We start from the raw sequence: 25,569 nt of genomic DNA, 5'->3' as shown, positions 1-25,569 counted from the left end.
AACATTTTCAGTGGTAAAATAAATTGAAATGCCAGTTGTCATTCTGCCTGTTAGCTTCCATTTAATCACAACTCCATCAGCTTATTTCAGCTCGCAGCGCCCAACAAACAAGAAAAGAGCAACCACCGACATTAGATAACACTCAGTTTTGTTACAAATCTGAATAATCCTTTAAAGAGTTTGGTGGGTTATGCGAAAATGATAACATGTAAAGTCAGGACTTGTGAGCGAGGTTACAAAGTTCCACTTCTACTCTTTGTTTTAATGAGAAAGGCAGGGATGTGTGTTAAAGCGGTGATAAGTAAGAGGCATTATCCCTCTCTGCTGCCGCCCTCTGCTTCAAAGCACAGGGATGTTAGTTGCTACACAACACACAAATGTAACCTCTGCCTGCAGGAACTGTCCATGGTACCTGCTGCTCAACAAAACTGGATCCACAAACTTAGCCACATAGCTTCAAAACACCCCAAAAAACTCCTGTGAAAAACACATTTTTACCTATTTCCAATAATCTAGCAATTACATAAAAATATATATTAATTCCAGGTTTTGATTTCCTATATGTTGTTTTAATTATAAGTCAATTGCCGTCGGCTGCACATGTAAACGAAGAAAAGCTCCCATGGAAAAAGCATGTCAGTCTGTTACATATTGTGTTACCTGTTTTTTACCCTGATCAAACTTCAGTTAGATAATCCAGGGAAATGAATTATGTGGATTTAATTCGACAAGGTCTCTGAAATGATCCATCTGCTGTTGAGCAGCTGGTGAAAGGATAAATGTAATTAATTACTTAACTTTTCAACAGTATTCCAGAAAAACAGTTTGTGTGTGCTATTGGGAAAAAAAATGTAAAGCAACAGTGTGATGAAAACCTTTTAAAATGTTTTATTTGATCTTCAGTCCTTAAAACGGGGTTTATTTCAAATAGTATGTCCTTGTATTATTGTTTAAAATTGGTCTTTTGTAAATACATAATCATATATTTTCAGGAATTTGATTCAATGGCAATCTATTCCTTATATACTATTGTAAATATTATTCATTTAGCATAAATTACATTTCAGCCTATATTAAAAAATATATTATAATATATAAATATGCGTGTATAATTTAGATAGAAGTAACCCTTGTTATATAAATAGTAATTGGCTTATTCTTTAATGTTATGTTCTGGTTGTTCCTTTAGACAAGGACTGATCAAAACCACATACTCTAAAAATATGCATTTAATGATTATTATACAAATCGTTTAAAAATCTTAATTACATTTTTGTGTTGTATAATGCATCATATGTTCTAGCTTGTTTCTGCTTTACTGCTAAATGATCTAAAATGTTAAAACAGGTGGATTTGACCTTTAAGATAAAATTTAACAAAATCCTTTTTTAGTGAATTGATATATTTTTTTGACAGGCCAAGACTATGAAATGTTCCCAATTATTATTACATGGTATTTTATTCCGCCTCTCTTGTTTTAAAAATATATTTCAGAATGTACCTTGATTGTAATGTACCTCATTGGCTGTGGTTTTGTTTGTTGGCCTAACTATAAAGGATCTGCTTATACCCTTGTGGGTTGGGAAGAATTAGGATTTATGAATTTATTTCCTCTGTTGTATTGTTTAAACAGCTTTGGTTTAGTTTTGATCCCTTCCTCTTGCCTTTGAGGCTGTTCCACGGTGTCAGCTGTTGACTGATAGTAAGAGAACTGCCTCACAGTGTGAATGAAAGAAAACTAGCGGTTGGTAAACACTGATAAGGGATAAATAGAAAGCGGTCAGGCAGAGATAGTTCTGTGGGAGCCCAGATTGTGTGCGGTCTGTTAAAATGAGATTCTGAGCCTGTCCTTTTTATTCTTCCTCCCCTACCCTCCCCTGTGCGGCGTTTGTCTGGAAAATCTCCAGTGACCCGGCTCGGCAGTCCCAGGCTGCAGTATTCTCTTTTTGTATTTGTTTTGTTTTCTAACAAGGGTCAAGTTGGCCAATAGACACGTCCCTGATGCTTATAGACAGCTGTCATGACTTCAAGTGCTTACAATAGTTACATTTTACACACATTCAGGGTTGTACACCAACACACACTGTAGCAAGAGATTTGTTTAAAAGCTTAATATTTAAAATATTTTTTAAGATTATTACCTTTCATTATACAATTTCCCTAAAAAATAAAAAATCCTATAATATATAAAAAAAAACCTGAGCAGGAGCAGCTCTGAAAATCCATCCATCATTTCTTATATCATCCATAGCATGTGCTCAGAGTCGTATTATCATGTCAAGGTGTATATATCACCATGCTATATTAATTACAGTCACCTAATTAGACATTTACACTCTTCACTACAGACCCTGAGGAATATAAATCTCATTTCTCAATTAGAATCACTCCAAATTACTGTTTTTATTTAATGCTTTCTAGGAGCAGTCTGTCCTATCCATTGATTTTTTTTTTCTGGGGGTGAATCTATCTTTTATGTGATTAAAAAGACCTTCAGAGGTCTTACCTTGAGGATCACCATGTGGTGTATTTACACAGAAAAATAATTCAGCCCATTGTAGCCCGGCAGCTAATGAGATTGGTTGTTAAGTGAATGACACAAAGGCTACAAAAAAAAAAAAAGCTTAGCGTTTCGGGTGAATATCACTGTGTCCCTGCACTCACACACACAAACACATACACACACTATCTCAGCAGCGGCACTCTGGACTACCCTGTACCCCACCTCGATATCCTTCTGCTCCGTCTCCTCCCCGATGTCACTATGAGATGCAAAACAAAGGCTAAGAGGGGCATGGTAAGTCAAGCTCGCGATTCTGCCCTGTCGGACATGTTGACGTGCGTTTAGATGCAGGAGACAAGTGATTCTGGTTGTCTGTGTGAGGATGTGCTGCGCTGTGTATGCCTCAGGCTCAGATAAGTACATTCATTGAAGGGTCAATAACAGGGAGGCTGTGTTCTGTGACTCAGAATAAGACATTTTTACTCGACCATTCTTAACTTCTCAATCACTGGTGAAACTTTGTTTTTCTGGCAGTCTCTTGAACTTGAACTTTGGATTTTAAAGTAGAACAGGTGTATTTTTTTTTCTCCTGTGGTTTAATGGTGTTGGTTATTTTGTTATTGTTGTTGATCCTTGAGTGAAACTCGACTCAATGTTGTCCAAGGATTTATCTAATAAAGCCCTGAAAGGCACAGAGAGAGGCATGACAGCACAAGAGAGGGTCTTGTTAAGCACCCGGACTTGGTTTGTATCGATTGCTAAGCTGTTTCGATACTCACTCAAAAGTGAATAGATGCGGTTTGGACACAAACATGCACATTTGAGCGGATATTGTGTTTCTTCCCTCGGACTCCTCGTTTAGACCTCTGAATAGTAACAGTGGAGCATCGGTAGTGATTGCTGTAACAGGAACATTAAAGTCCATTAGCTTATCATGCTCCACTGTCAGCCTGGAAACTGGGTTAAAGTCCATCGTGTATATTAAACCCTGGACTTAAGTCAAATTTACATTTTGTTAAAGATTACTCCTTTTATTGATGCATATAATCATATTCATGGGCCATCTGCTGATTTGGCAAGCATGGATCAAACTCACAAAACAGCCCTGCTAACCTTATAAGTACAAAATAGTCTGGCTTAACTCTCCTAGCCCAGAAGTGTGTGTGTGTGACAGTGTGAGAGATTGTATGGATATTGGATAATACTTAATTTAGATCCTCCAGGCTGCTCATGCCATATTTTCTTTTATCATGATCGCTTTGGTAGCAGACCAGGGCTTGTGTTTGAACAACTGAGCAAATAATGTTGGTCTGACAATAAGCAAAGCAAAATCTTGGTATGAGGAATCTGATTAAACTCTTGACCACGGTGCACAGCTCTCAGTTTATGCCCGTCGCCATGGTTACGTGGGTTTCACAGTGCAGTGCTGCACACTTCCACCTGGTTGTGAGCAGCTACACGGGCCTCACCTTCTTGAGGAGGTCATAAAACACTGCTTTAGGCTTTATAGTTCTTCCGATAACTGATTTGTCCTGAACTCTAGCCCAGTGTGCGTTTCACAGAAATAGGAATTCACCACTGGGCATCCTTACTGCACGAAATACTTATGTTCGACTCATTCCAAACAAAGCTTACGCAGATTGAGAATTCATATGCCAGAGGTAAATCCGAGTTAACACGGATTTATACTGGCATGAGTTAAAGGACTAGAGTTTGTAATCCAGGTGGCCAAGGGATTTTACCATACAGTGGCAAAAATCACTTAAAACTCCCCCAACATCCTAAGCCACTGAGCTCAGTAAGCAGACAGATTGTTGAGAATTGATGACAGCACAACTATATCAGAGCTGGACTCTGTGTTTGTGTGTGCATGTGTCCGCGTGTCTGTGTGTACGCCCGTGTGTATGTGTGTGTATGTGTGTGTGTGTGTGTGCGTGCGTGCGCATATGTGAACATGTTTGCTTCCTATATACGCTCAATTAGTGCTAAATGAGCGCTTTAGAATAAGACCTTGACAGATTGGTATAATTTCAACAGGGTAGGGGAGCTGTATTGGGAATACTGCCTTCTATCTGCATAAACATCAGTAGCATGAATAAAAAGACCTCCTATTCCAGTGGCCTCTGACTGACTATCAAAGTGATCAAAGTTGCAATAATATTCAAATAAGCATTGGGTTGAATAGCCTTTTGCTTGATAACCATATCTAATACATTACAGATAAAAGAATAACACAAAGGTGCGCCTGTATATGTGTATAGGGAAGTGCATGTGTGTGTGAACTTACACACCCGTGTGCACATGTGTGTGGAGGACAGAGGAGCAGAGATAGAGTGGAGTTGTTTAATGACAGGAACAGCTGACTCATTTAGAGAGAGCAGTGAAAGGTAATTAACCCTGGGAAAACTACAGCTGCCATGCGAGCTGTTCACTTCAGCGCAATCTGATTAGGAATCACTGCTCGAGTCCCTGACTCCTTTCAGACACTGTGTGTTCGAGGTAAACTTTTCCCTTTGCCCCGGAGAGCCTCGGAGCACTGGAGACCTGCCTTTTGTGACGGGGGATTAGCTGGAGCGGTTACTACGTTTCTCCAAATTGCAGACCACCTGGTAGCATTCATGCAACCTCCTCCCATGAAAGGGCCTCCTTGGGAAGGAACAATGAGCGGGATTACTCTGCTCATTGTTACACCGGGCCTGGAACTTCTTTTTCCCCAAACACCTGTCCCCAAATTAGACAGGTTTAAAAAAAAAAGAAAAAAAAGAAAACATGTTCATGACAGGATTCAAAGATTCAAACTAACATGAGAGCGTTTTGGCAGACGGGAGGCTTTGACAATGGATGGATTGTGTGCCACTCCGCTTATTATGCTATTGATGCATAGTGTAGTGCAAGGAGATACTAATTTTATTTGTCTCAATATTTTGTGTTCTTAATTGGATTGAAATTCACACACACAAAAAAAAATTGCATATCATCTAAGCCCCTTTCATACGATAAAGGAACTAAAAGCACCAGAAATGTGGTCAAAAACAGAAATTGGCTCTTTGATGTCAGAAGAAACAATCTGGATTTGTGTGTGGTCCGGCTCCAGATGAACTCAATTTAGAGGGAAGGCTTAGGGATGACTTTGGAAAGCGATTACAAGATTCTGAAATCACCTCGGCAAAGGTGTCACCATCTGACTCTTTTATGAGACTCTTGCTAACTCGGTCCAATAACAAGTTTCCCCTGTAGTTATGCCATCATAACAAATCATTGAAGCGATAGCGGCTAGCCAGGCTCCTAATTGTCTGTTAAGAATTCTGTGAGCTGTGTTCTTTTATTGAAGCGTCTCTGTCTTGGAGAAGTGATAAGATGCCAATACGCTCCTCTATAAAAGTACTCTTTGGCAAAAGGGACAAACACTTTGCTTGGCCGTCAGGGTAGCTGTGAGGCTGTTATATATGCAATCGCAGTTGACTTCAAGATCTTTCACTGTGTCTGCACGAATCCAGAAAACTCCATCAGACGGTGGAATGCTCATAAATTGCCGGCAGAATAATTTGATTTCAGATAAACTATTTTTTCTCTCTTATTTGAAAGAACATATAAATAAACAGCAAACAAAATCCCTAAATCCCTTTTTTCACATATTTTATATTAAATATTTTATACAAGGTAAAGTCATATTAATATTTAAAATAATTTAAGAGTACATTTATGAAAGTACCCAAACGTCCCTTGATTCAATTAAAAGAGAATACATTTTCTACTAAAAAACAGCACATTTTCCAGTGCAGTTCAGATTGGATTAGTTGAGCGTGGATTAGCTGTCGTTTTCAGTATGTAGGTAACAGATAATTAAACACTGTGAAATAAAAAAAAAACGATTTTATGCCAAGTTTAAGACATAAATTAGACACCCTAGACCTCTTTGTCCCTCCCCCCTCCTAAACTATATCCCTGCCATTATTCTAATGTCCAGCTGGTATTTAGGCGCAGGGCGTCTGACGGCTCCCTGGCCACCTCACAAAAAAACACAAAAAAAGGAAAGTTGTTTATCTAAATACTCTCTTAACAGAAGTTGATTTTAATCTTTGAGCAGCGCTTAATTTACTCGCCACAATCCCATTTGCATCTCAATGAAAAATAGTCAAAGCAATCCCTGCTTTCTGTTTACAATCGTACCTGCTCCCTCCCCCCAGAAAGGGTGTGAGCAGGAGCAGGTATCTTCCTGCCAGCTCACCTTTCCGCTCGGTTTACTGAGTAGCTGCTCGTCTGCCTCCTATAGGGTAAATATAAATTACGACCGGGACGCTATATCCTCAGACATTCATTACAAGGAAAAATGAAAGTAAAAGGTGCTATCTTCTTGCCGTTTGCTCTTTATAATACATAAACAGAAAACACTTAGCGTGTAAAATTAATGTGAAAATTATTCCCGGGGTAAACTATAAACACAGAAGTTACCCCGCAAATTTACCCTTTTTTTCTCCTTCCCCTAGATCAGAGTGTAATTGCCAGTAATCAGGTCTGTTTGCTGCTGATAAAACCACTCTGAATGCGAGGAACCCTCTTTGTGTGATGACTCAATTATGCCAGAAGTGGCTCATCAAACCTGGCCCATCAGCTGCTTTAATAAATAAGGAGGAAAACTTGCTGCAGGCGCATTATAATTCCATTCATTCCATAATTAAATCCATTCCAGTTTTAACCCTTAACTCAGTGTGCTTCTGGAAGAGGAAACAAAAACAAGGAGCGAGGGAGGGGGGGGGGGGGGGGCGGGATACACACCAGACAGTGACCTTGCACAGAGCACCCATCCGTTCCCTATAATTCAAAATGATACTGTTGAAGAAAGGTTAAGAGAAAAAGACTCGTGGTGAAAAGGATGGGAATCAGTTAAGACACGGCTGCTGTTTTTTTATGTACAGTATGCATTGTTTCCACACACAGCCTTAGACAGTAATTATATTAAAAGAGTAATCTAATCATAACAGTTGGTTGGTCCAGTGCAGCACTGACATTTTGAAATCTTATTTTGTGTAATCTCATTTGCCTCCATCATCTTCGCCTGTCCCCCCCCCCCCCCCCCTTCCTTTCTATAGGAAATGTAAATAATGTAATTAATTTTATGGTCTCCAGAATCTTTACTTTGCGACTCTGGCCTGCTTTATTGGTTTCAAGATGAGGTATCAACACAGTAGCACACAGTTTTTTTTTTTTTTACTCCACACCACAATAATGTCTGTGTTAATTACATGAGAGCGTCCCAAGTGCACGGATAAGCTGGGAACAAGGGGACACAAAGACTCAAGGTCAGTGATGAATATCCACAGCAGCTGCACGGTATTAATAAGGCTTTATATAAAAATAATAATAATAGCATCACTTACAACAAAATGCGAGAGTGTGGTTAGAGTAATGTCAGGAGTGTTATACAGATATTTCCTCTCCACTATCTCAGCTTGGATCCTCTGATAATGGTGCGAGGCAATGGTTATTCATGATGGCTGGACTGGGAAGGTCTCTCTCTTTCGCTACCCCCAGTCGCAGCCCATTCTCTCCTCTGTGGTGGGAATGCTAGCAGATGGGGTTAGGGGGGAATGGGCTGGGCTCAAGGACAGCTAGCAGCCAGATTAGCACATAGAAAATCTCATGGACCCTCAGCATCAGGCTCCTTTCCCCCTGAGAAATCTGCCCCCAGACGAGGGTAGCAGTCCTCTGAGAAGCATTTGGACCTGGGGTGTGTGCATGAGAGGAGAGGGGGTTGCATAAATATGATTCAGCAGATGACGAACCAGCTCAAATAGTAGTGAGTCTTTTTTCATATGCTAATGAACCTGCGTGAATAACCCTCCCTCACTCAACCCCCTCTCCCCCTCTCCCTCCCCTCTCTTCTTCTGTTTCCCCCAGTTTCGTTGTTCTGGGGAAGCGCTCTGTGAGCTATAATTAAGAAGATGTTGGTTTTTTCAAAAGCAAACAGAAATAAATAATTCCATAATAAGATCTGTGAAGTGAAGAGGCTTAATGTACTCATTGTGTTCATCCTTGTTTTCCCTCTTGGATGTTTTGTATTAATTAGAAGCAAGCAATTTGATCTCTGTCAAGCAATCAATTTACATCGTGTTCCTTATTCCATGAGAGGTATTAATATGCTTTTTTCTGACTGCATGTTCACATCCATGTCTCTTGGTTAGGAAAAGAAAATGATGAAATACATTTTAATTATGAGAATTAAGATGCAAAATGTATTTACATGTATGTTGTTTCTCCATGTTATAGATGATGAATTAGATGATCACTTCCTGAGAGAAAACAAGTGTGAAAGCATCAACCAGAGGGGACAGTGCGGATCTGGCATCTTCTCCTACAGAGCGCTCGGAAAACTACAATCAAAGGTAAACAAGCAGACACAGACCAAGCTTAAATATAGTACACACTTTGTGAAAATAACTTTGGTCAGGGACAAAAAGTCTCTAAATGATTGTGTAACAGTGTTTTGGATAAGTAGCATACTAAGTGCTGCAGGGTCACTGCTCCTCTGACCGGAGTGAACACAAACTCATATTGTTTTTTTTACTTATGCACAGCTGTGGGTGGCTGACAGATACTCTCATATTTTAAATGTAGCGCTGAGTCTGCTCTTTCTAAAGTTATGTTGGATAGTTGTCAGGTTGTCTCGGCTGGATTTGTACCTAATAAAACTTCCTTTTAAACCATAATAGAAAGTTAAGAGTCATCTGCAACAAGGTCTTTAGGTTTGGCCATTGAAGTACTTAGGAACACCGGTAGTACGATTCATTACCCAAAGGGCTGGACAATAAAGTGAATAGAGAGTTTTGATTAAATTTAAGACAGCATTTGAGACTTTGAAGAATGCTTCTCAGTGATCCAAGTCAACATGTTTTGTAGTAAGACATGCTAAAACAAGGCTATATTTTCTAAGCGTTGGTAAAGTAATCCTACAACAATCCTCATTGTTTCTTTCCAACATTGTTTATGAATAATTGGCGAGTACACAACAACATGTAACGCATGAACATGCTAAGATGGCGGAGGTAATTATTTCCCATGGAAACACTTTTTACACACATTTGAAGAAAGACAATTATAAACTCAACAAAATCCCTGGAAAACACTGATGGGGAGTTTTAGCAGAACGGAGTATTGTTAGAAGTTATTATAATAAAGTAGGCCGAATTATTCAGTTGGAATAAGACCAGTTTTATTCAACGTTTCCACTAGCAACTCTTTACATTAGCATTTCTAGGCCATATAGGCACTTTTAATAAACTGACATGTATAATATGCAGGTATAAGGATATTTCATATTTTATATCATTTTTCCGATAACAATGTATATTATATTATTACCACTTAATAATTATTGGTGCACACAGGAGGTGTTATAGTGGTTGACAAATACATGAATAAACAATTATATCTGATTCCATCATAATGTCTTATAAACCACATGATACTGCCTAAGAAGCCTAACACCTAAGATTAAAGTTACGTTTGATATTCTTGTTACTTCATAAACTCTGAATAATGATACATAAATGAAATAACCATCAAACAATAAGGTACATTTGTATAAAGTCCTCAGCTAGATGTGTAGGGGATATCAAATAAAATCTCCCTTTGACCCTGAATGTTTCTATTTGTTCTGCTTTTGTAAACACTCACGTCACATGTTTGTCCATGTTGTTGCCCTGCCAGGACTACCTGTTAGTACACAGAGATCGACGGAGGCCTTCCCGGTTCTCTGGTTACTTGTCACCTCTTGTTATGTGAATTAAATAAACAATCTGCCGGTAGGGTTTGTTATAATTATGTCAGAAAGGCACATGTGACGCACGTTAAAAGCAGTGCGAACAAAAGAAAGGTTTCAATTAGACGGTCAGACTTATATAATATGTGAAACTTGAAACGCAGCACACGGTAAAAAATAACCAACACGCTTAGCCATCGTCACACGTAAGCGTAACTGTGTGTCATTGTATGATAGGTATAAAACTGAGTACTAAAACCTATTTCTCATTATTACTTGATGAGGCTGTTAAAAAAAAGGTATACTGAAATTATAGCATGGTGTTATCATCACAAAACATATTATTTGGAATTCATTTAGAAAAGAAAAAAAAGAAAAGAACATTTTTTTATTTTGTAAATACAAGTTCATTATAAAATGCTGTTTTTAACACATTTGCATTCAAATGGCACATCTGAAATGTCAAATAAAGAATTAAAAAACCACCGTCCTGGTAATAAACATGTGACTCACTGGTGATATTTCCATACACTGATAACATCATTTGAACTTTGATTAATGTCCATGTTACAATCTCAGGTTGCAGGATGTTAGAGCAACACTTTGCCTTCAAAACAACATATTTATACAAAATGTTGAAGCATGTCTGTGTGGGAAAGTGTTGAGGAAACTAATGAGCTACATTGGTTTTTACAGAACGTAATCTATAGTGTTTGGGAGTTGTTTGTCTCAATAGGCTGTAGTAATCAAAAGTAATGAACCTATTATGAGCAGGACCTCTGAGGGCCCGGCGTGGCATTAAGAGTGTGGCACATAAAAGGTTTATTAAAGGAAATTAAGGTCCATCACTGCCACACCTGCTCCCCTATTATAAATGTATGACAGGTCAGTGCCTTCAATCACAACAGCAAACGAGAGAGAGGAGTCATGTTTCCCATTACCAGGGAAAAGTAACAGCATATCCTATGACTCACAGATTTCACTGGCCTGTGACCACTATACGCCACCATCAGCCTGGAATAATTATGTTTAATAGGTTTTATTTGGGACCCACAAGCAACAGCCAGCGAGAGTGGATGGATTTTAGCAACTATTTTTGTCTAAACACACACAGTGAGGTGCTGTCCGTACTTTGATGTCATTATTTTTTTGCCATTACATTTTTTTTCACCTTTCGAACTTTTTTTTCCAACACTATACCTTACAGTATGTGCTTGCATATGTCTGATGTTTTAGAAGCCCTTTGTGATGCTGTCGTGGACAAACATTGATTTTAAGGCTCACTGGCTGACAATAATGTCCAATAATATTCAAAGCTTACCAGTAATGTTCACTCCTCACTAGATACATGTAAATTCATTATAATCTATGTGTTTAACTCATCTGTACATTGCATGTTTTATTTTTTAACAGATGGATTCTGAAGGTGAGGAGCAAACCCTGAACACATGTAGCAGCAGCGCAGGTGAGTGCAGCTCTCGGTTTTAGTTTGCTATTAACTAAACACACACGCATGCACACACACACACACACATATTCCACTTATCGCCATGGGTTAGGGGTATCAGTTCAACAATCCAACTTTATAACTGTCAATTGTATGTATTATCTTGCCGGTCTGAAGAGCACTGTACTGCAATTTCATTATTCAGAGGGGAATAACTTCATTAAATTGGAACTCTGGCTCAAATTAGTTAAGGAGTGTGTATATATTGTGTGATTGAAAACCTCTAGACTCGATATGTCATTATGCAAGTGTTCAGGGCCTCGCGCTGCGGCTATTACTACATCTGGGGAAATGCATGAAAAGAGTTATTATTGGTTGTGCTTCATGGGAGTAGGGGTAGAACTTGTGAATGAGATTTACGCAGGCCCCTGGGAAAATTGATTTAGCCTTTTTAGATCACGTTGTCAACGTTGTCAAAGGATGAGCTACCGTTGGTCTCGCAGAGAATGAGCAGAGAGAATAAAAAGCTTTTCAGATCAATGACAAGACCACTTCTCCATCCTTGTGCTGATTACTCCCCATGGCATTGTAAAAGAGAATAACATCTATGGTAAAAGGCTGCAGTATTAGCCCAGGTGGTACCATCCCTAAAAACACTATCTACAAAACAAATATTTACAGAACATTGTAAAAATGTAATTAGCAATCTCCCAAAAGTAGTGATCCGCTTTGAACCTTAGAAGAAGAATATGTCGACAGATGCTGTGCTACTGTAGTGGAAATGTAAACATGATGTTTGATCGGGTCCTTTTTTGGCCTTTGTTTTCACAGGGCTGGCCGACTGCGTCACTGATATTCAAAGGTAAAACTTTATGACACACATTTTCTGATCTTTTTTAGCCACCGTGCCAAAAAGGAAACATTTCTTACGCGACCATTGACGTGACTCATTAACTTCCTAAAAGAAAGTGTCAGATTTGAGCCTTTGAAAATGAGCCAACTGAGGCCTCTATTGACCCTGCTGAGCCTTTTGTCCGGTCCCCTCTCCCCTCCCCCCCCCCAGTCCATATGGGTCCATGGTGAGGAAGAGGAGTGCTCAGGAAGGGGTGCAGGGCGCCCCCGTCAACAAGAGAAAGTCCCTGCTGATGAAGCCCCGCCACTACAGCCCCAGCGAGGCATGTGAAGAGGAGAGCGAGGACCTGGCACCGCCACAGGACAAAGAAGAGCTGAGGAACATTGACACTCCAGCAGGTAAACAGATGTCCTGTTGTTTTGTCTGTTTTGATGAACAATTGACGCTGAATTTTAAAATCCCATCTGTTGCATTCATATTTCCCTCCCTCTGCCATCAGCCAGCAGCCGCAGTCATTGTGCAGTGGAAGTGAAAGACTACACTGCTGGGTCCACATTAGTTGTGTCTCACGTCCACGAATTGAAGTTTTGACAGCTGATCTGCCATGATATTTTTGGCGTGGCTTTACCCTCTTTTGATGGGGCCAGATTTCAGACCCCTCATCTGTCCTTTTTCAATAGCCAGTCCAAAACCCATTGAATCCATAGAATGAAACACTGAATGGGGGAGTGCCCGGTATCACTTTGAATCAAATTAAACTCCCTCTATTCTTTTTAAACGGAATATAATTGAAGTCGCCTATGAAGGAAAACCAATAGTGTCGCCATATGTTGCACATGTTTTCATTTTTACTAAAAACCACAAATACATTTAATCAACAGCTTAAAATAATGTTTACTTCCACTTACGCCGCTGTCCTTTCAACAAACGAAAATGTTTTCTTTTTACCTAATGAATTGAATTTTAGTGCATTTTGGCAACAATGCTCGCGGTGTACATGTGCATTCTCGCCCACTATAATCTGCACTGATTTGGTATATTTTTAACGATGTAACTAAGCAACAAACGTAATTGTCCCTTTCAAAAGCTTTTGTTAGGCCCTCTAACACAGTCTAATACATAATTAGGCATAATGTCTACAGCTCATTATAGTACACATGTGTGTAGTTAAATGGACCAGGAGAGTAGCTCACTGAATTGTGTGGATTCACTGGAAATGGAATTTATTTGTTTCCTGGGTTCATATTACATTACAATTATCTAAGTAATTCACTGTGCATCATTCGTTTTCCTTTTGTTATTGTGGATACTTTTTATCACCCAGCGTTGATTGACTGCTGTATATTTTCCTGATTTGAACCTGATATTCAGTGGACTAGCTTTTAAACAAAACAAAATACAGCCTGAATAACACATCTAAAAAAAATGATGGGTGTCAAATGAACACGGGTATTGACAAACAATTTCGGAACATATTTTGCTGTTATTGTCAGATTTGAGGGCTATTTTCTGTGGAAAACAAAAATTGCAAAAGTAGACTGGAGGCAGTAATATTCTTTTTTTTGCTGTGGGAAGCTGGTCATATCTGCATTTTAACAAAAAGGGAGGAAAAATAAGCCTCTCGTTTGGTTGAGCCACACTGCGTTCAACTCCAGCCAACTGCAGCCCTGCTGCAGAGTGCTGGTAATGGCTATTCTGGAGTACAAACTGTTCACCTGTTCCAACACACAAACCACCGGAGGGATCCAAGTTTTTTTCCTCCATCTCTTTCCTTTTTTCACTGCACTTCTGTGTCTCTATGTGTGTATGTGTGTATGTGTGTATGTGTGTATGTGTGTATGTGTGTGTGTGTGTGTGTGTGTGTGTGTGTGTGTGTGTGTGTGTGTGTGTGTGTGTGTGTGTGTGTGTGTGTGTGTGTGTGTGTGTGTGTGTGTGTGTGTGTGTGTGTGTGTGTGTGTGTGTGTGTGTGTGTGTGTGTGTGTGTGTGTGGATGTCTGACTGTTTGCGGCTGTGTCAGGCCGTGGAGTCCATCTGGATGAAAAACAAAACCCTTGTTGCTCGCCTCATAAATGTAAATACGTTTAGCTGGTTTTAATTTTTCATTCAACAGGGTTTGTCTTCAGACACCTCTTTTAAAATATTTTTCACAGCAGGGGGCTGTTATAGTAACACATTGTAATGTTGCAAAATGCATATGAAAGCAGACATGTCAAATTCCACCGCACCTCATTATGCACAAAATCATATATTTTGTCTTTTTTGTTTATTAGTGCCACATATTTTATGTTAAAGCTCTTATGGTGAGGATTAGATTGTGTGTGCTGCTATGTTAATAATAATGCCTGTATCTGTATCATCCTCAGCAGTGTGTGATCTGATTCTCAAAATCCATCTCTATCCATCTATCTTCTCAACTTATATAATATCTGATGCCTAGCCACTTAAGAGGATACAGCCCCACTGAAAGTAAAAACCCTCACAGTGCAAAGAGCCTTAGAGCATAAGTTTGAATGGTTTTGGAGGATCAAGAGAGATTTGATTGATTCAATCCAGATGATAGCCTCCCATTGTTAATCACTAACTATGACTTAATATAAGCAGTGATGTTAATAAAGTGTTGTTTCACATGCACTTAGGATAACTCTAACCCTCTGTCTGTTGCACTGATCAGACTCTCTGTGGCTTTGCACAATATGTCTGTACATGTGACCGGGATTTCTGGATTTATGCTGAACGATAGACGGCAAAAGGTCAATGCAAATTCATTTATCGGGAGCACTCAGCAAATTAAGCTGTAGTAAAAAAGAGATTATAGAAAATGAGTGTGAAATTTAGAAAATAAATGCAAACATATTTTAATAATCTGCAATAATGGTGCTTCATTTATCATATATGGTGTCTTATCACACCCAAACGGATTTCAATCGTAAAAAGCCGGGATTTTAAGGCACGATGTTCTAAAATATATAAATGACATTGTTAGAAAAGCTCTTCTAACTCTCGTTTGTTAAGCATCTATTAAGAGTTGAGAAATAATGTCTTAATAACAAAACATTTCAGATTTAAATTCAAATCTGTTTCAAGCACTGTTTTAAAAGCTTTCTTCAGAAACTGCAGGTGAATTAAATATCAACATTTGTATAAAAATGAATGTAATCACTGTCTTTTTTTTTGCAATTTTTGGTGATGTTATACTTTTCTGTGAGCGCTGTAAACTGTCTAATAATTGTTTATTTTGTTTTTAACTAAGATGTATAGACCTAAACAAAGTCATGCCACACAGACAGCAGCAGCTAACACACATATTATTTATCTTTTATCTGCACATCTGTAGTTTCCTCCATCTGTTTCTTTCAGGAATCCTCATCCCCTTTCTTGTACACATCTCTAGAAACAACAATTATGAATGTCTAAATCAGTTTTATGTGCAGATGACAACATGTTGCCGCTTAGTTTGCACTTAAATATACACATCATTAATAAAAAACTGATGTTTGCTGTCCACCGCGCGGTAAATCCCTTATAATCTTGTCCTAAATCTATATTGGGTTGAGACATCAATTGGAGACACAGAGGAAGAATAAAAACAATTGTGTTTTGTGTTCAACTAACAAACATAAGGTCAAATATGCTATCTCAAACATACTTGAGGAATTGCTTGGAATCTTGCAACATTATGATTTCTATTGCAACATGTGTTCTTTTAAATCCTCTCAGTTCTAAAAACATGTTTTTCTCGAAATATCATTTATAGAAAAGTAACAAAAAATCTAAAACCTTTAAAGGATTTGGAGAAGATTATCGCGGACAAACAATTCTCTATCCTGAGTGTGACCGAGGGGTCACAGAAGAAGATGTTTTGTCCGTTAAGTCTGAAAAAACATAGAATAAAATGTGTTTTCTTGTTGTTTTAGATGGGAACTTAAAAGCAATCAATGGAGGCGCCTACATAAACGGCCACGACGTGCCAGCTAACTCCGGCGATTCACTCGGATGGTCAGAGGTTGCGTCCGATGGTTCTCCTCAGTGTGAGCCAGACACAACCGAACCTCTGATGGATGAAGATGAAGAGGAGCTCCGTAACAACGAAAGAGACGACCAAAGCCAAGACAGGATGAGCCGTACGTCATCGAGTCCATACCCAGATATGAGGGAGGCTGAGTGGGAGCCTCTGTCTCTGTCGGCCAAGGTCAACGGCTCCATCTGCAGCCCCCAAAGAGCCTCCGAAGACCTCTCAGGAAGGGGCCGCGTGAAGGAAGAGCCTCACTTGGAGTTAGGGGGTCCGATGGGCAGGGCGAGTCTTTTTCAGGCCGAGGCTCTGAGGTACAGGCCGCTCCCCACAGAGGAGGACAGCGAGGGGGAGGCGGGGGTGGAGAGGCCGCCTCAGATGGAGGGGTGGGCTCTGGGTCTCCACCCGGACAGAGCCCTGGAGATGAGCCGGGGAGGGGGGGTGAACTTCAACATGTTGGAGCAGGCCATCGCTCTGCAGACGGAGCAGAGGCAGGTGCTGCACCACGCCTACAGGGAGATGGACCGCTTCCTCATGGAGCAGATGACCAATGAGAGGAGGCACCAGAGGATGATGGACATGGAGGGCAGACTCAACTATCACGGGGGAAAAGGTAACATGAAGCTGATCTATACACAGCTGCAAGAATCTAAAGTGATCATGTTGGGAACAATCGGTTTTGGGGAATGTATTTTCATCTGGCATAAATCAGATAGACCACTTGTGATTTGGATGATTGGGCGCTCCAAAAACATTAAAAAGGAATAAAAGAAGGGGGGGGGTGAATCAGAGGGAGGAAATCCTCTTAAGTATTAAAAACATTTTGGCAACAAGTGAAGTAATAAATGAACAGACTAAAATAAAGGAGAACAACATTTTCTGATGGAATTGCTACTACTCAGAATATTGGATTTTGATAGGAATCAACTGGATATTTAACCATGACCATAAGTCTTAAATCCTCCTAAAGTACCTCTCATGTTTCCCTCTGATTCTTCAAATGACTGCAGCTAAATGTGTAATCCTACATGTAATCTTTCGATGGATGGGCATTAAGAAGTGAATGTTGAACTGCAGCCTTAACTAAAATGAGAGATTAAAAGATGCGTTTTGTGAAAAAAGTATCTAGCTTTGCATGATATTTTCAATCTGTTGACCTTTGTAAAATATGTAGACACGAAAGTGCTTTGTATGCATGTTTCACTTCAAACTACACTTCTTGATAGAACACAAAGACAGGACGGCTTTGTTATAATTCGGGCAGCAACACAGTGGCTGTATTATATTCAGTTATTGTGACTTCTTGTTTATTGTGTCCGCAGACTCTCCACGTACAGATAAAAAGGATATCAAGTGTCCGACTCCTGGCTGCGATGGCACTGGTCATGTGACCGGGCTGTACCCGCACCACAGGAGTTTGTCTGGGTGCCCTCATAAAGTCAGAGTTCCTCCAGAGAGTAAGTCACACAAGAAGTATTTGTATACATGCTGTAAAGAGGATGAGTTATACTTGCCATTTGTAGGATTTATAATAACTCACAGTAGTTGAAATCCTCTTAGCACGGAGCCAAAGACAAGGAAGAATTGCTTATACATTTAGTTCAATTCAAAGATGGGAATAAAACTTTTCAAATAAAGTTAAAGGATTTCCTCTCTCTTTCTTAATGTGCTGTTGTGTGAATATGAAATTCTTTCTTCCCCCCCCTTACACTGGCGATTGTTAAGTCATTTCAATACAACTCAACAAACATTCAACATTAAACAGTAATGTTACAAAAGGAACAGAAAAAGTAATTAACTTTTTCAAAAAAGCGCGTGCTCTTAGACTGTAGGCAGTATTTGCAAATCAAAGGGCTAGCTAACGCAGCATTCAAAAATAAATAGACAACTCCAACAAACTAATTGGAGAATATGTACAGAAAGGAAGTTTCTAAGGATACAGAGCGGACCTTTAACGACGCGTTTGTTTTGAAGAATATAATCAGCTGTCTTGTAACGCTCCTCTTTGCACTAAGCTATTTACATTTCAGGCACATTACAGCGTCCCTCACAATGAAAAGCCTTTTGCTTTTTCTTCTCCTGTTTCTGTCTCTGTGGGATCTTTCCTCTATAGGCACTAATGTTCCAACCAGTTCCATAAATCCTGGTTGAAAGCATGAAAATGTGTTTGTTTTATTTCCATAATGCTCAGTATGTTCATGTTCCACATCTTATAATCTTTCCGCTCGATTATGTCTCACATGTTAAATTATTTTGTACTCTTCCTGAGCTTATCTCCTCTCTCTGTCCTCGTCCCCTCAGTCCTGGCGATGCATGAGAACGTCCTCAAGTGCCCCACACCCGGCTGCACAGGAAGAGGCCATGTCAACAGCAACCGTAGCACCCACCGGAGGTACGTCTACAGCAAAAAGCCATTAGAAATATGCACCCTTTTACAGTATTAGGCTAATGTGTTTGATTTCCTCCTCAACCAGTCTCTCAGGCTGCCCCATCGCTGCTGCAGTGAAAGTGTCCAAGCCTCAGGAAGAGAGCCTGAAATGCAGACAAACATCTGACCGCTCACCGAGGTACACTGCCAGATAACGCTGGGGATGGTCACTGCTCTCATTGTGTTCACATGTGCAGGACAATAATTACAACACGCTTTCAGAAATCCTGTTCAGCTCTGTAGTGAACTGAAGTTGTTTAACTGAGGTTATGGAAAAAAAGTGATAAACACTATTATTGTTGAGGAGAGTGTGGGATATTTGTATTCACTGATCCCAGCAGATCAGTCTATTTCCAGCTTGTAAGCAGACATAAGCAATGGTGAGTTGCTCTCTATTAGAGATGATAAAAGAGCAGAACTCTTTGTTCCCTGTGGATATATCATGGGCAGGATGCCCACTCCTACTATATTAATTAGTCTGGCAACCTGGCTGTGGATCTACAACACACATCAGATCCCAGACTCTATGTGTACAAAAGCACTGGCATCCCTGACTGCTTAAAAAAACCATCTATACTTAACTGCTTAATATGAGCTTGCTGGGCATTTGTTATTTCACGAGGTTTGCACAATAAAATGATGTTTTTTTTCTTTTGTATTTTCCTCCTTGCAGAGCCATCGGCTTGATAAAGAATTACGAGATGAACCAGTTGAACTACAGGCTCTCTCATCCAGTAGCAGCCTTGCAAACGAGCCTCACAAAAGACATGGTCAAGTACAGCAGAATCCGCTTTGATTACGCCAGCTTTGATGCACAGGTCTTCGGCAAACAGCCTCTGATGGGGCCCGACCAGGACCAGGAGATGGCACATTTCCCCGACTGTAAGTTTAATACATTTCAAATAACAAAGCTTTTAATATGCTATTAAATGAGTGTACATTTTTTGTCAGATGTTTTAGGTAAGGAGCTTTGACAGATACATGCTAATGTTTGTTACCTTTTATGGGTTGCATCTCCTAGTGTCTGGTGTAAAAGCCAACCAATATGAACTTCCAACTTGTTTTTGATGTACATTACGCTTAGGTAGTGCTGTTTGAGTAACTATATTATTCACTTATTTGTTTTCTTTCAGCACCTCAGCAGTATGCCGGCTTCCTCGGTGCTCCCGGTGGCCGGTTGCCCACCTCTGGTCAGCTCAGACCTCCGAGTCAATTCAAAAAAGAAGACGGCCTCCAAGCCGCGGCAGCAACAGCCGCCATCCTTAACCTTTCCACTCGCTACCAGAAGAACATAGAGGCTGTACCCGGCCGGCCCCTGGCAACCTCAACAAAGGTAATGAAATTAGACCACTTGGAAAGGTATCTAATGTGGTCATTTTAAAGGAACTCTGATTTGTGTATAAAAAGGAAAGACATCAAAAGACAGATTTTGGCAAAGGGAGATCTGGCAGGAAATAAAGAAGGTTTCTTCTCCAAAAAGCTTGAATGTACACAAATGGAAATTCAAAAGAAGAAATACAATCAGCCTTCTTATACCCAATTACAACTACTCGTCTATTTTTTTATTAAAACATGTGGTACTGTATTTTGTTTCGACATCAGCTGGCATGTAAACCCTGAACTGTTTTCTGAAAACGCATCTTGCCCGCTGCAGATGGCAGAGGATATTTTGCTTCGTTATATGATCCAGGATAGGCTGTGTGTCTACACCAGATAGCATTTAAAAGCAGTTTAATGGATTAGGCCAATCAGCTAAAGGAGTTAACATCTGAAAAGTTGAATTCAAACGATTCCAAACTCTTCTTGGAAACGAGTTCAGATAAAAAAATCTCCTCTGCTGTCATTGTCTCTATGGTGCCAATTCTCTTAAACTTCATGATTAATATTGTTCACATTCTGTGGGTTACATACGTGCTCAGTGTACTGTAGATGATTCAAGGTTTCCACACCTACACAGCACAGATCCTTGTCTCCCAGCTTGTTGAGCTGAGAATGTGGCCCCGTACCAGGTACCAGCCCACTGAATGAATAAAACAGTGTTAGCAAGTTAATCATCTGTTCTCATTTACAGCTTAGTTGTCTTGGAGAGACGTTCAAAATAAAGAACAGCTTTCAGGTCTGAAGGAAAGGGGGCCATATTTAGAGTGCTATATGTCGTTGGATGCTTCAACTTATCTGCATATGCATGATATGTATGGAACAGAACACGCAACACATAGCTGTCATTTGAAACACAAGCTTATTTTCATTTAAAAATGCGAGCCGCTTAAATTACTTACTTAATTAATCAATAAAAGCAACAAAAGACAACTAAATCCGGAGTTTTACTTTTTAGTTGCAGCTAAAAACAACATTAAATCTTAATAAATCACATAAAGTGCATCCTTCTATTTTTACACTGGTGCTGTTTAGATTAGGAACACACATCATCAAACGGCTGGATAATTTAAGTGGACAGCCACAGCCAATGTTCATGTAAATCATCCCCTTTAATTAATTTGAAAAGCTGCAATAATTGGTTTCATTTATGGAAAAGGATTTCAGCATTTAACGAGGTAAAACTTTTAATACCATAAAACAGCCATAAGTCATCATGCTTCTGCTTTTCCGCACACAAAAAAAAAACGACAAACACATCTGTCAGCGGGGAAACTTATGCCACATTAAGCTTTTTAATTTTTGCTATAATAATGATGACCTAAAACCTGCAACCTCCCCACCCCCCAGCTGCCATCAGGGTTGTGTGTCCTAGAAAACAGATGACACAGCTGTCACTGAAAAACTACACACCAGTGATTATTTTTTTGTGTTCAGCAGAATTAACGCTGGCTTAGTTTGGTACTTTGTCTGGTGTGAGATAACCACTGTATGTATTATTTAAATATATGTTTGTTTGCTCCGCGTTTCAAGTTGTTTTTCATGTTTACAGAGAAATGTTGTCGGGTTCCAGTTTAACATATCGCTGCTGTCATATTAATAAGACGGCGTACTGTTTTATTTACATTCCCTTTTAGTGTAATTAGAAAAAAAAGGTTATATTTTTATCCCCTGATTTATTTGTGTTCACATGTAAGCACGCGCTGCCATGACTTTATTTATTATTTCCTGCCCTCGTATGGTTTGATTAAATGTTGAGGTTTCTTTTGCTCTAGGACATGCTCATAGAGGTGGATGAAAATGGCACCCTGGACCTGAGTATGAAGAAGTGCACCCCGACAAAAACACTTTTCGACGAGCCGATGTCCCCTTCTGAGTCGGCCGGGGCCAAAGGCGGCAGCATGCTCATCGGCCCCGCCTTCTACCAGCCGCTGTGTGAGAGGGACAGCTGGGAGGGGCCCGTCAACTTCAGCAACGCTCACGCTCTACAGGATGCTGAGGTGTGACAAAAAAACACAACCCCTCACATGTTTGGCTTTAATGTGAAAATGTAAGATGTTAATTGAGTGCATTAGAAAACAGCAGAGTTATGTCACCAAACAAAGTATTTCAATTATAGGAATTGATCAAAAACATTGATGAGATTGAGCAACATACAAGATGACAAAAAGTGAAAGTCGAAAATAAATTAGGTTTATTACTTTTACCGAAGAGAAGGAGTAAATACAATATTAAGGTCATGTTTGAAATCCCCTGACAACCCCCTACTCTACATTTCTTTAAAAAGTTTAAATAATTTGGACTTTAGATTTTCTATTCATTCAATTTAACTTGTAATTTCCAAACATAAAAGGTCTGAATGCTGTTTAAAAGCTGACAGGAACCTAAGAAATACTGATTTATTCATTTGAGTTGATGATCTTTAAGTTGAAAATGTTGTCTAAAACTGACCAAAGTTACAACTTTAACTAAAATAAAACTTTCAACAGTCAAATGTAGTCAGAACATTCAAACACTTAGTCAAAGAAACAAGTAAATCATCAAACAAGTAAACCTTGGTCTAAAACTACTTAAATCCATCTAAATATTTGTATCAAATATAAAACCCTTATATAAAGTCGAATGAAAATGGTGTGACTAAATCTATAAAACATATTAACTATCTTTACAGTACACTGAAAACTGCTCTCTAATCCGGTCTGCACATATAATGCAAATACCTGAAAAATAATTTGCTACGCTTTAAAGCTTTTCTTTTCATTATTTAACAATGATAGTTGTTTGTAGTTGCTATAAGGAGTAATCACATTTGACCTGCTTTTAAAAATCATACAACATCTGGTGACTGCACAATCTTGTCTGTCGGAGAAAAAAGGAAATCCAAACGTCACGGCCATACCTCGTAAATACTATGTGGATTAAGTATGACTTTAAATGGATGTATGGTTTACTAGAATATAAGTATCCTTAAGCATAATCGCACTCTAACCCCCCAGGGCCTGTGTTTTTAAGAGTATTATACAGTGCTTTTCATTAATTATTCACTTTTAGGTCATTGTAGATCAGGTCAGGTTTGGCATTTCAGACAGTGAGGCCACGTTTTAACTTTCTTTCTGTCTCATCAGGAGGATTACCATCATGTCTCATTGGAGCACCAACACTATCAAGGGGACGGCAGCATGTTGAGCCCCAACGCCAAGCTGCTACTACGAGACGTAAAGAAAGAGCTTTTGAGGTTTGTCAAAGAATAAAATAACTTAAAGCATCCGTATTCAGTGGACTGTGTATAATGTGAGCTTCCCTTTCAGCTGGCAGATGGTCAGCAGTAACGACCTACCATACCTTTGTTTAAATAGGACGGTTTGAGTCAAAGACCACTGAAACTCACTGTGTTACACGTCATTGTAACCGGTATGTCTGCAGGTTCATGTGGAGCAGAAATGCTTCTAATTAAAAGTGAGTTTTCTCCCTGTATATCCCGTACAAGCTAACAAATCTTGTAGTTAGAGTGCATGCTCTGCTGGGTCTCCTCTTCAGAATCACACCACAAAATCAAGTAGGATCCTCTAGTTTCAACAGCACAGCACCCCCCTTCAGGGATATTATGATACTAAAATGTAGAACAATATAATAATAATTCTTCTACTAAACTTCCCGCTGTACTAACTCTTTTTTTCTCTCTATTTAATGCCCATGAAAAGGTTCTCAGTGTGAAAAGAAAGATTGAGATGGAGCTGTGGGAACTAGAGTAATCTGTGTATTAATGGCTTTGTGTTCTCCTGCAGCTGTCCGACCCCAGGCTGTGACGGCAGCGGCCATGTGACGGGGAATTATGCATCACATCGGAGGTACTGTAAATAATTACACTCTCATTAGCACCAACGCGCAGATATATAGAGAAGGGAGATGGCGCTGATTGTTTCATTATGTTGATACAGTTGAATCATGGCTTGTAGAGTTAAGATTTGAAATCATGTGTCACTTTTTAAAAACACTGTGACATGGAAAAGCTTTCTCATGACGAGGAGGTGGAATTGTGTTTTCAGATGATTTTGTATAAATATGCTTTGAGACATTGTTATTAAGATGATTTAATTCAGCTGTGATCAAAGAGTGCATTAAAGTGACTGTTAGCTCTTTATCCTCTCTAGTGTGTCTGGATGTCCCCTGGCTGACAAAACACTCAAATCACTGATGGCAGCCAACTCTCAGGAACTAAAGTATGTGTTTATGAAAACTGTTATTGTTGCTAAAGGATTTTACACATTAAACTAGGAAGCTAGTTTTTACCTCAGCTATGCTTTCCTTTTCTTTTCCTTTCTACAACACATTATACATGATTTTCTGTACTCCACATGAAGTTGTTTGATATGTGTACAGCTTTTCTGCATATTAGCATGAATCCACTGCTCTGCCCGCAGTCTTTTGCTGTAAAAAGCACCTGGTCTCTGTGTCTCTTCACCTGCAGGTGCCCAACACCTGGCTGTGATGGATCTGGACATGTGACTGGGAACTATGCTTCGCACAGAAGGTAGCAGGGAAAAATCATCGCAACTGAGCATGAAATACATTTGTCAGATGCATGACATTCAAGCAGATGGTGAAAGTCGCACTTTATGCTGCAAACATGCTGCACTTTTTGAAGTCTTGTTTTTTTATTGATATTTTTGGCTTCCAACTTCTTCAGTGATTAAACATTTATTCATGTGGATTTATAAGATTCGATTGGCTTGTGCAAATTCAATCTCAATAGACCTCATAGCTGCCTGTAACAATTCAGCTTACATTTTTTTTTACTCTTAAATAGATTTCCTTCATGTTAACCCATATTGTCGCCAATCATTTTTAGCTTGTCAGGATGTCCACGTGCCAGAAAGGGAGGTTTGAAGCTCACACCAAACAAGGATGACAAAGATGAGCAAGAGCTTAAGTAAGAGATTTTTTTTTTTCTTTTCATCCCATTTTTGTTTCAAAAATAAAACAAGAAAACATTGTGAAAATGCGTCATGCTTTTACCCGGGGCATTATACCTGGAGGCCATTAAGTTAAACAAAGAAAAGAATACTTCTCGTCGTAACATTAGTGAATTATTTCAAAGGATTAGCAGGGTGTTTTTGTGGGATTTTTTCAGGGTTTTTAATTTTTTCTGAATGGAATATCTGGCTTATTACTCTTCACTGAGTGCTTTCTTTA

At 39.4% G+C, this 25,569-nt stretch overlaps 1 protein-coding gene across 4 annotated transcripts in view; it reads left to right on the top strand.

The window, feature by feature from the left end:
- Positions 1-25,569, top strand: part of st18 (ST18 C2H2C-type zinc finger transcription factor) — a 40,189-nt gene that overhangs the window by 10,392 nt on the left and 4,228 nt on the right. For 3 of the 4 annotated variants that reach the window (XM_079647777.1, XM_079647776.1, XM_079647779.1), the window contains 16 exons: positions 8,771-8,886; positions 11,676-11,727; positions 12,541-12,571; positions 12,773-12,960; positions 16,477-17,184; positions 17,894-18,028; positions 18,873-18,963; positions 19,046-19,138; positions 19,673-19,881; positions 20,133-20,332; positions 22,152-22,376; positions 23,502-23,611; positions 24,162-24,224; positions 24,528-24,596; positions 24,845-24,907; positions 25,226-25,306. In XM_079647777.1, the coding sequence (XP_079503903.1) occupies positions 8,771-8,886; positions 11,676-11,727; positions 12,541-12,571; positions 12,773-12,960; positions 16,477-17,184; positions 17,894-18,028; positions 18,873-18,963; positions 19,046-19,138; positions 19,673-19,881; positions 20,133-20,332; positions 22,152-22,376; positions 23,502-23,611; positions 24,162-24,224; positions 24,528-24,596; positions 24,845-24,907; positions 25,226-25,306 (2,434 nt within the window). The remainder of the gene's footprint in view (positions 1-8,770; positions 8,887-11,675; positions 11,728-12,540; positions 12,572-12,772; positions 12,961-16,476; positions 17,185-17,893; positions 18,029-18,872; positions 18,964-19,045; positions 19,139-19,672; positions 19,882-20,132; positions 20,333-22,151; positions 22,377-23,501; positions 23,612-24,161; positions 24,225-24,527; positions 24,597-24,844; positions 24,908-25,225; positions 25,307-25,569) is intronic. The other variant, XM_079647778.1, reaches the window with a different exon arrangement.

The sequence above is a fragment of the Notothenia rossii genome, assembly GCF_949606895.1.
Source record: "Notothenia rossii genome assembly, chromosome: 9".
Taxonomy (NCBI): Eukaryota; Metazoa; Chordata; class Actinopteri; order Perciformes; family Nototheniidae; genus Notothenia; species Notothenia rossii.
Note: the sequence above shows the minus strand (reverse complement) of the source record. Positions and strands in the feature narration are given on the sequence as shown.